The following is an 11,253-nucleotide window of genomic DNA, read 5'->3' as shown; positions in this document are numbered from 1 at the left end:
AATGTCACCTCATGGAAAGTCAAGAATATTAACCCTCTTAACCTCAGAGAAACAATCTGTATTATATAGAGCAGACAGGTAGATTTGTATCCATACAACCCACCCTGAACTCTTTACAAATGGTCTTTACTGTACACATGTAGTAGGACACTACTTTATCACCTCTAAAGCTCTTAAGATGGCATCTGAGAGAATTATGTTTAGCTCGAGTCGTGATATGGAGGCCTGTAAGTGGTGTGTGGAAAGACATACATTTAAAACAAACACAGTGTAAATTTGTATTGGTCCCAACCTTGCTGAGGGCCTGTGTGTGTGTGTGTGTGTCAATGGAGAGGCTGTCATATCCTAAAGCTTTACAGCTCTCTTAGAGGCTCTTACTCAAGGCTCCCATTCACCATGACAAGCATTTACTCTAACTCAAGTCAATGTGAGAATAACATATTACCTTTCTTGTCCCCCGGTGCATACCATGCTACCACAGCCCACCATCAACTCTACAGCGGTAACGCGACCCGCAGCCTAAACGCATAAATGTCAGATTGGTGTTTACTCTCATCAGCATGGATCCCACTGGACACACACTGGTTGAATCAATGTTATTTCCACGTAATTTAAATGAAGTTACTTTGAACCAACGTGGAATAGACTTTGAATTGACGTCTGTGCCCAGTGGGATGTGACTGAGCCTGAAGTGGGCCAGAGCCACAGAAAACGCTGCTGGAACTACTAGGGATTAATTTTTCACATTCTTATCAATCATAATAACTTGGAGGTTGGACTAAGGATGAACTCTCTTCAAAACTTTTAATCCTCTGACCACAGCAGGGCACAGAGTCAAAACGCTTTAGACAAGAGTGTGTGTGCGTGCATGCATGTGTGTGTGTGTGTGAGAGAAAAAGAGAGAGAGAGAGAGAGAGAGAGAGAGAGAGAGAGAGAGAGAGAGAGAGAGAGAGAGAGAGAGAGAGAGAGAGAGAGAGAGAGAGAGAGAGAGAGAGAGAGAGAGAGAGAGAGGCAGTAGCCTATAGAGGTGGTATTGGTCTCTCCCACAGTCCTTTATGTGACGATGTCTGGCTCTGCCTCCTATCTCAGGGGACAGCTCTCGCACACACTGCTGAGACGGTCCCCCACAATGGGGCCAACCAACACAGCTCATCTCTCCCTTTCAACTTCAGTCAAACACCTACTAACTCTTACAGCCAACTAGGAAAATATATGAGCTGTGTGGGCAATATTAATTAATCTTTCACCATGTAAACACTGATTTGATCGTTAACTTCCCTATGACTCGTGCGCCATCCAGTGGCAATATTTGGAACAGCAATGTTCGATGCTTTTGTACTTTTATTTTGAAAGCGGTGTTGAACGCGGAAGTAGCAAACTAGCACGTTGGGGTACTTCATGAACTAATATTTAGCACAGCCAGGTGAGAGCAGAGCAGATAGCACCAACATGTCTTACAGCGCAAAGATAGGCCCGTCCATCCTCAGCAGTGACCTGGCCTGCCTGGGCACTGAATGTGTCCGAATGATGGAGTGCGGGGCTGACTTCCTGCACCTCGACGTTATGGACGGGTGAGCAAAGCCACATCAGATGATTCATAGGCTACAACGCTAGCTAGGGAGTGCATTGATTTCCGCTAGTCCTAGCTAGCATAGCCTCAGTCCTTGGCTTCTTTAGCAATCATAAGTCAGGCAGTTTAGCTAGCTAGCTAGCTGTAACACTGAATGCATGCATATTTTAGCAAACGTTAGCTAGCTAGTCACTGCTGTTGTTGACTAGCTACCTAGTAATCTTGTTAGAAGTCAAGCTAAAATAGGATAAATCGTTATGTCAACATGGCAGATTGCAAAGTCAGTCCAGGTTGCACAACATCCTCAATTTTACTTGATCTACTTATATTTTGTCAGCTTAAGGTTTATTCAGCATTGATTTGCATTTTAACTTATCTTACTGCCTGCCTTGCATCAGCACCAAAGTGACTGGATTAGAATAAATCACGAGGCTAATGATTGTATGTTGTTACCCTGAAGTCATTTTGTACCCAACATCACGTTCGGTCATCCCATGGTGGAGTGCCTGAGGAACTGTGTGGGGCCGGGCCCTTTCTTTGGTGAGTAACAGTCGCACACCCTGATATGGTTACGCTATCGCCTTGTTGTAGGACAACAAAACATTGAGGAGTCCATATTGATTCTAGCTGAATGTGCTGACCTCAGTTGCCATTATCACAAACGCTGGTGCCCCCATGCTACTTAGGTCTACATAGTATCATAGATTGTTCAACTTAACATAGCAGCCATCTCAAAAGTGTGTGTGTTTTCTTCCAGACATGCACATGATGGTATCAAGGCCAGAGCAGTGGGTGAAACCCATGGCAGCAGCAGGAGCCAATCAGTACACATTCCACCTAGAGGCCACCACCAATGCTGGAAACCTCATCAAGGAGATCAGAGAGAGCGGCATGAAGGTGAGACAGAGAAGCAGTGTTGACTATAGAGGGAGACGAGAGGTGAGGTCCAGATATGGGAGGTCAGAGAGGGAGAGAAATTAATGGTCAGAGAGAATGGACGCAAAGCGTAATTTACACACAGAGAAAGTTCACAGCTATGTGTCTTCTACCAGTTTTACTATGTGTCTTCACCCGTGTGTGTTTGTTTTTGGCTTTACTATCCTTGTGAGGACCAGAAGTCCTCACAAGGATAATAAAACAAGGAAAATTCGGACAAGTGGGGACATTTTGCCGGTCCCCACAAGGAAAAAGGCTTTTTTAGGTTTAGGGTTACAATTAGGGTTTGGGGTTAGGGATCAGTTAAGGGTTAGGGAAAATAATTTTGAATGGGAATCAATTGTTTGATCCACACAAGGATAGTAAAACAAAATTGTGTGTGTGTCTTATAGGTGGGCCTGGCCATAAAGCCTGGGACTACAGTAGAGGAGTTGGCCCCGTGGGCTGGACAGATCAACATGGCTTTGGTCATGACTGTGGAGCCTGGCTTCGGAGGCCAGAAGTTCATGGAGGACATGATGCCCAAGGTTGAATTACATTTACGTCATTTAGCAGACGCTCTTATCCAGAGCGACTTACAAATTGGTGCATTCACCTTATGATAGCCAGTGGGACAACCACTTTACCACTTTTTTTTATTTTTTTATATATAATTTTTGTGTTTTTCTCATTCATTTTATTGTTAATTTGTTTATAATTTTTTGTTATTCTTTTCATATTTTTTATTTTATTTCTAGCGTATATTCTCAATTTTCATTTGTTTTATATGTATATATATATATATATATATATATATATATATATATATATATATATATATATATATATATATATATATATATATACATACATATACATATACATACATACAGTGGGGAGAACAAGTATTTGATACACTGCCGATTTTGCAGGTTTTCCTACTTACAAAGCATGTAGAGGTCTGTAATTTTTATCATAGGTACACTTCAACTGTGAGAGACGGAATCCAGAAAATCACATTGTATGATTTTTAAGTAATTCATTTGCATTTTATTGCATGACATAAGTATTTGATCACCTACCAACCAGTAAGAATTCCGGCTCTCACAGACCTGTTAGTTTTTCTTTAAGAAGCCCTCCTGTTCTCCACTCATTACCTGTATTAACTGCACCTGTTTGAACTCGTTACCTGTATAAAAGACACCTGTCCACACACTCAATCAAACAGACTCCAACCTCTCCACAATGGCCAAGACCAGAGAGCTGTGTAAGGACATCAGGGATAAAATTGTAGACCTGCACAAGACTGGGATGGGCTAAAGGACAATAGGCAAGCAGCTTGGTGAGAAGGCAACAACTGTTGGCGGGGGGGCTCCATGCAAGATCTCACCTTGTGTGGCATCAATGATCATGAGGAAGGTGAGGGATCAGCCCAGAACTACACGGCAGGACCTGGTCAATGACCTGAAGAGAGCTGGGACCACAGTCTCAAAGAAAACCAATAGTAACACACTACGCAGTCATGGATTAAAATCCTGCAGCGCACGCAAGGTCCCCCTGCTCAAGCCAGCGCATGTCCAGGCCCGTTTGAAGTTTGCCAATGTCCATCTGGATGATCCAGAGGAGGAATGGGAGAAGGTCATGTGGTCTGATGAGACAAAAATATAGCTTTTTGGTCTAAACTCCACTCGCCGTGTTTGGAGGAAGAAGAAGGATGAGTACAACCCCAAGAACACCATCCCAACCGTGAAGCATGGAGGTGGAAACATCATTCTTTGGGGATGCTTTTCTGCAAAGGGGACAGGACGACTGCACCGTATTGAGGGGAGGATGGATGGGGCCATGTATCGCGAGATCTTGGCCAACAACCTCCTTCCCTCAGTAAGAGCATTGAAGATGGGTCGTGGCTGGGTCTTCCAGCATGACAACGACCGGAAACACACAGCCAGGGCAACTAAGGAGTGGCTCCGTAAGAAGCATCTCAAGGTCCTGGAGTGGCCTAGCCAGTCTCCAGACCTGAACCCAATAGAACATCTTTGGAGGGAGCTGAAAGTCCGTATTGCCCAGCGACAGCCCCGAAACCTGAAGGATCTGGAGAAGGTCTGTATGGAGGAGTGGGCCAAAATCCCTGCTGCAGTGTGTGCAAACCTGGTCAAGACCTAGAGGAAACGTATGATCTCTGTAATTGCAAACAAAGGTTTCTGTACCAAATATTAAGTTCTGCTTTTCTGATGTATCAAATACTTATGTCATGCAATAAAATGCAAATTAATTACTTAAAAATCATACAATGTGATTTTCTGGATTTTTGTTGTAGATTCCGTCTCTCACAGTTGATGTGTACCTATGATAAAAATTACATACCTCTACATGCTTTGTAAGTAGGAAAACCTGCAAAATCAGCAGTGTATTAAATACTTGTTTTCCTCACTGTATATTTAATTTAAAATGTTTTTATGTACATTTAGTTTGTTATTCTAATTGTTTTTTCGTAAAAGTAATTAGTATTTTGTGTATTTAATTATTATTATTATTTTTTTTTTTTGTGGGGTGGGGGGGTAGAAGGATTACTTTTATACTATTCCAGGTATTCCTTAAAGAGGTAGGGTTTCAAGTGTCTCCGGAAGGTTGTCAGTGACTCCGCTGTCCTGGCGTCGTGAGGGAGCTTGTTCCACCATTGGGGTGCCAGAGCAGCGAACAGTTTTGACTGGGCTGAGCGGGAACTGTGCTTCCGCATAGGTAGGGGGACCAGCAGGCCAGAGGTGGAAGAACGCAATGCCCTCGTTTGGGTGTAGGGACTGATCAGAGCCTGAAGGTACGGAGGTGCCGTTCCCCTCACAGCTCCGTAGGCAAGCACCATGGTCTTGTAGCAGATGTGAGCTTCAACTGGAAGCCAGTGGAGTGTGCGGAGGAGCGGGGTGACGTGAGAGAACATGGGAAGGTTGAACACCAGACGGGCTGCAGTGTTCTGGATGAGTTGTAGGGGTTTAATGGCACAGGCAGGGAGCCCAGCCAACAGCGAGTTGCAGTAATCCAGACGGGAGATGACAAGTGCCTGGATTAGGACCTGTGCAGCTTCCTGTGTAAGGTAGGGTCGTACTCTGCGTATGTTGTAGAGCATGAACCTACAGGATCGGGTCACCGCTTTGATGTTAGCGGAGAACGACAGGGTGTTGTCCAGGGTCACGGCAAGGTTCTTTGCACTCTGGGAGGAGGACACAACGGAGTTGTCAACCGTGATGGCGAGATCATGGCAGCGGGCAGTCCTTCCCCGGGAGGAAGAGCAGCTCCGTCTTGCCGAGGTTCAGCTTGAGGTGGTGATTCGACATCCACACTGATATGTCTGCCAGACATGCAGAGATGCGATTCGCCACCTGGTTATCAGAAGGGGGAAAGGAGAAGATGATATGTGTTTGTGTGTCTGTGTTATTTTGCTTATCTGAGAAAGCACGTCTCTGATAAGCAGCATGAAAAAGCTTATTTGTCCTTATCTGTAATCTGATTTATACACAAGGTCACTTGAATGCAGAGGTTTGTTACAATGTGATCAGTTGACATTGTGTCATCTGAGTATGAATGAGACATTTCAGAAATATATCTGCTTGTTGCAAGTTAGTGATGTAGTCCGAAGGGGTTTCTGGAGTCTGAAGGTGTCTGTTTGATTCTCACTGTTTCATGTGTGTGGATTTGTGTGGTTTATTGTTTATTTCCTCCACATACAGTATTTGCAGTGTATCTATTTTTTAAAATTATTTATAAAAAATCCCATTGAGACCAAGGCCTCTTTTGCAAGGGAACCCTGCATGTACACAAATTATACAAAATCCACAACATTTACAACATAATAAAAAGCAATCCCATTCCTCAACAAGGAGGTCCTCCATTAACAACTTGAACTGCCCTAACGGTAACAGCGGATCAAGGTGCAGAGAGCTCTGCAGATCATTCCATACACGGGGCGCAAAAAAACGGAGTGCTGATTTACTTAATTCTGTAGTGATCAATGGGACCTCTAGAGTTGGCCATCCCCGTGTAGCTCAGTTGGTAGAGCATGGCGCTTGCAACGCCAGGGTTGTGGGTTCGATTCCCACAGGGGTCAGTATGAAAAATGTATGCACTCACTAACTGTAAGTCGCTCTGGATAAGAGCCTCTGCTAAATGACGTAAATGTTTATTTGGGTCTGGTGACTTGTAAGTCTGTAGTTTAACAATGAAGTAAGGTACAGTTGAAGTTTGTGCAAGAGGGCTTCATAAACAAAACGAGAGCAGTGTAACTAACTCAAAGGAGATGATTGTGGACTACAGGGGGAAAAAAGAGGACTGAGCATGCCCCCATTTTCATCGACGGGGCTGTAGTGGAACAGGTTGAGAGCTTCAAGTTCCTTGGTGTCCACATCACCAACAAACTATCATGGTCCAAACACACCAAGACAGTCGTGAAGAGGGCACGACAAAGCCTATTCCCCCTCAGGAGACTGAAAAGATTTGGCATGGGTCCTCAGATCCTCAAAAAGTTCTACAGCTGCACCATCGAAAGCATCCTGACTGGTTGCATCACCGCCTGGTATGGCAACTGCTCGGCATCCGACCGCAAGGCACTACAGAGGGTAGTGCGTACGGCCCAGTACATCACTGGGGCCAAGCTTCCTGCCATCCAGGACCTCTATACCAGGCGGTGTCAGAGGAAGGCCCTAAAAATTGTCAGACTCCAGCCACCCTAGTCATAGACTGTTCTCTCTGCTACCGCACGGCAAGCGGTACCGGTGCGCCAAGTCTAGGTCCAAAAGGCTTCTTAACAGCTTCTACCCCCAAGCCATAAGACTCCTGAACAGCTAATCATGGCTACCCAGACTATTTGCATTGCCCCCCACATCCCACTCCCTCTTTGACGCTGCTGCTACTCTGTTTATTATCTATGCATAGTCACTTTAACACTACCCACATGTACATATTACCTCGACTAACTAGTGCCCCCGCACATTGACTCTGTACCGGTACCCTCTGTAATAGCCTCCCTACTGTTATTTTATTTTACTGCTGCTCTTGAATTATTTGCTATTTTTATTTTTAACTTACTTAACACTTTTTTTTCTCTTTTTTTTTTTTACTGCATTGTTGGTTAAGGGCTTGTAAGTAAGCATTTCACTGTAAGGTCTACGACCTGTTGAATTCGGCGCATGTGGCAAATCAAATTTGATTTGATCGATCTACGAGACTTGAGAGGGCCAGCCTACTTTCTGATATAGGATGCAATGAAATATATGGAACCTGCCGCCCGTAATAAAGCGAAGTGTGCTGTGGTAAACTGCATCTAATGGTTTCAGTGTAGTGGCAGCTGCTTTCATATAAATGGTGTCACCGTAATCTAGCACTGGCAGGAAAGTTGACTGAATGATCTGCTTTCTGCTGTCAAGGGAGAGGCATGATCTCTTTCTAAAGAAGAAGCCCATTTTCATTCTCAACTTCCTAACTAACTCAGCCATATGCTTTTTAAAAGAACTTTTTGTCAAATCAGATGCCCAGGTATTTATACGCGGGGACACGATCAATGTGGGCACCATCCAATATGTATAAATCATCAGATACATTTTTAAGTGAATTAGAAAATGATGTACTTGGTTTTACCTGCATTAAGTACAATTTTCAGTTCAACAAAGGTTTTCTGCAAAGCAGCAAAGGCAGATTGCAGCTCTGGAAAAAGACTGGTCAAATAAAAAGTACAGGACCTAAAATCGACCCTTGTGGGACACCTTTCGTAATATCAAGGAAAATATACACATTGTGTCGTCTGTCAAGTAGTTTTTAAACATGATGCTTGATCCAGGCCAATTTCAGACAACCATAGAATTAGTAAAGAGTAGTTGACAGTGTCAATGAATAGAGCAGCACAGTGTTTCTTCCTATCCAAACAATTTACCACATAATTTAAAACCAGTGATGCTGCCGAGATGGTGCTATGCCCTGGTCTGAAGCCAAACTGATGCACATTTTAGAATAGATTTTGAAGTTAAGAAAGAGCTTAACTTAGGAGACCTTCCAGAACTTGGGGATAGCCCCAATCGTCAAGTTAAAAATATGTCAATGATTCCGCAAGAAGGGGGCAGAAAGCTACAGCAGGAAGGGGTCAATCGAATCAGCCCCAGTGGATTTTTTTTCATCAGTCTTGAGCATGTATGTCCGTGTGTGGCATATTTGGGACATGTCATTAACATGTCTCTTTCTGTGTGTGTCCAGGTGAGCTGGCTGAGGAGTCAGTTTCCCTCTCTGGACATTGAGGTGGACGGAGGAGTGGGTCCTTCTACCATCCATAAGTGTGCTGAGGTGAGTACATGCCTCCCCATACCATGCCTCCATGGGCCCTAGTGTTTAACTGTGTTGTCTCTGCTTGTGTCAGACCATGTGGGTTGACTATGTGTGTGTGTTTCTCTTTTTGTGTGTCTCTGGTAGGCAGGCGCTAACATGATTGTGTCGGGCAGTGCTGTGGTAAGCAGTGACGACCCTCGCTCTGTCATCGCAATGCTGCGCACCGCCGTCTCGGAGGCCATCCAGAAACGCTCGCTGGACCGCTGACACGCCAACCCCTGCCTGGAGATCACTACAGTAATGCCTCTCACCAGACCGCCATAGCAACATGCTACTACACCCTAAAGAAGGACAGTCAAAGGATGTTTCTCTGGTGGTCAGGGAGAGGTAGGATGGGTGAAGAAGGGGTGTGCCGATGTCACAGGTTGATCCAGTGAGGCTGCGCCCCTGCCCCTGAATACCCCAGAACATCAGAACCAACCCCAGTCACCTCAAAGCTCCACACTCAGCCAAGATTACTACTCAACCCCAAACAGTTTACCCACCTACCAGCTTAGGCCTGTGAGTGGAACAGTGGTTATGTTGACTTCAAACAATAATTCTAAACATTCCTGAATATATTTGGAATACTGTTATGTTGAAAACAATTTTAAGTAACCTCCCGAGTGGCGCAGTGGTCTAAGGCACTGCATCGCAGTGCTAGCTGTGCCACTAGAGATCCTGGTTTGAATCCAGGCTCTGTCGTAGCCGGCCGCGACCGGGAGACCCATGGGGCGGCGCACAATTGGCCCAGCATCGTCCAGGGTAGGGGAGGGAATGGCCGGCAGGGATGTAGCTCAGTTGGTAGAGCATGGCGTTTGCAACGCCAGGGTTGTGGGTTTGATTCCCACGGGGGGCCAGTATGAAAAATACAAAAAATAACGTATGCACTCACTAACTGTAAGTCGCTCTGGATAAGAGCGTCTGCTAAATGACTAAAATGTAAATGTAAGTATAAAATGTTTTTTTTTTGTGTGTGTTCAAAGAGGTACAGGACGGTAGAACAAGATGTCATATTTTGGACAGCCTAGTATTTTGTCACTGCCCTGTTTTTAAAATGCCTGTTACAATCTCCCCTGTCACATGATACAGAGAATTCCTCGCCTCTTCTTGCTCTGCGTTTTGTTTGAAAAGTAGTTCACTACTCAGACTCTAGAGGGCAAGCTTGCTCAAACTATTCATCCCGAAAGGTTTGTATGCCCGGGACTGTCATTCTTTTCTTTTTATTTTTTATCCCTGGTTTCTGTATTGTCTTGTTTAGACTCATGACTAATTACTTATTGATAATATTGAATTATTTGTGAATGACTACCATATGTGGCATAGGAGAGTATTAGTGATCTAGCAGTTATATCTGAATTTAATATGGGATATAAAGTTAATACCTGTCTTTTAATGCACAGGGATTTATTTCATCAAAACTAATAGTAGCATTAAAAACAACAGCAACCTCTCCTTGCACTAATAGGAACCATGTTTGTATTTAACTCTGTGACAAGATTTTCTCCAGTAAATAATGCCAGAAGAATGTCAGGTGTTTCCACCCCTCCGGTTACCTGTGTTTATTGAAGTGTTCAAAGCCCTTCTAGCTCAGGTGGCCATTTTGTCTGAGATAGGGGACATCTCTACATTTCATATCTCTACGCCCGCTGGAACAAACCTCTTGTCAATGAGAATCACACATGACATACTTTTAGCTGCAAGCCGCTCGTTCTCAATAATGCAACAAATGTCTGGAAGATAATTCGCATTCTCTTTCAATATTAATGTCAGAAATCTGTATTTCCGTTTCAGTGTCACATATCGCACAACACAGAGGTTCATAGGAGACTGACTCCAGATCTGTTGGCAAAGCTGTTTATGGGAAACTCTAATACCCTGGTCGCTTTTGAGATCTGTGTGGATTTGGGATGTAGGGACATGTACGAGGGTCTCCTGCTCTGTCTATTGCTCTCTTAATAGATCCTGACAAGGTTTTCTTACAGCTGGGTCTCTGCCATGTCTCAAAGACTGCACCATCATTCCAAGGCATGATCCACTATCTGTGGGGGAATGCTGTGAGTCATTCTTGTACACTCTTCTCTACATGTATGTATAAGACATACTGGACATTTCTGTTAGATATAAAGCATGTCATCTTTAAGAGATGAAAATAGAGAAGTCCGTCGACACACTATAACTTCCCCATTTAACAAGGGAATCATAGATTCAAGGAGGAAACTCTTGACAGAAGCAGGAACATGTGATATGTCACAAGGTTTAACCAAACGCACATGCTTGCACATAGGCCCACTTACAACAACTCAGACTTACACATAGGCGTACTGTACACACATCCAATGCTACTCAAGGGAATGGAAAAGTTATGACACCAGTGCCAGAGCAACCATATCCAGATGCTGCGATTTACTGAGAAAGAAAGTGTA

At 44.1% G+C, this 11,253-nt stretch overlaps 1 protein-coding gene across 1 annotated transcript; it reads left to right on the top strand.

The window, feature by feature from the left end:
- Positions 1-1,366: 1,366 nt before the first annotated feature.
- LOC311129702 (ribulose-phosphate 3-epimerase-like) lies at positions 1,367-10,355 on the top strand. The gene is made up of 6 exons (XM_084162109.1): positions 1,367-1,571; positions 2,031-2,110; positions 2,328-2,467; positions 2,899-3,033; positions 8,720-8,806; positions 8,933-10,355. Exons 1-6 carry the CDS (start codon positions 1,450-1,452, stop codon positions 9,053-9,055), a joined length of 687 nt encoding a protein of 228 aa, XP_084018235.1. The 5' UTR covers positions 1,367-1,449; the 3' UTR covers positions 9,056-10,355.
- The last annotated feature ends 898 nt before the right edge of the window (positions 10,356-11,253 follow it).

The sequence above is a fragment of the Coregonus lavaretus genome, assembly GCF_964263955.1.
Source record: "Coregonus lavaretus genome assembly, chromosome: 5".
NCBI lineage: Eukaryota > Metazoa > Chordata > Actinopteri > Salmoniformes > Salmonidae > Coregonus > Coregonus lavaretus.
Note: the sequence above shows the minus strand (reverse complement) of the source record. Positions and strands in the feature narration are given on the sequence as shown.

Bases quoted from the DNA above. Each gene is read 5' to 3' on its own strand.
- LOC311129702 (XM_084162109.1), top strand. From the start codon at position 1,450: ATGTCTTACAGCGCAAAGATAGGCCCGTCCATCCTCAGCAGTGACCTG. The intron at 2,468-2,898 runs GTGAGACAGAGA...TGTGTCTTATAG, and splicing joins TCAGAGAGAGCGGCATGAAG to GTGGGCCTGGCCATAAAGCC. The intron at 3,034-8,719 runs GTTGAATTACAT...GTGTGTGTCCAG, and splicing joins TGGAGGACATGATGCCCAAG to GTGAGCTGGCTGAGGAGTCA.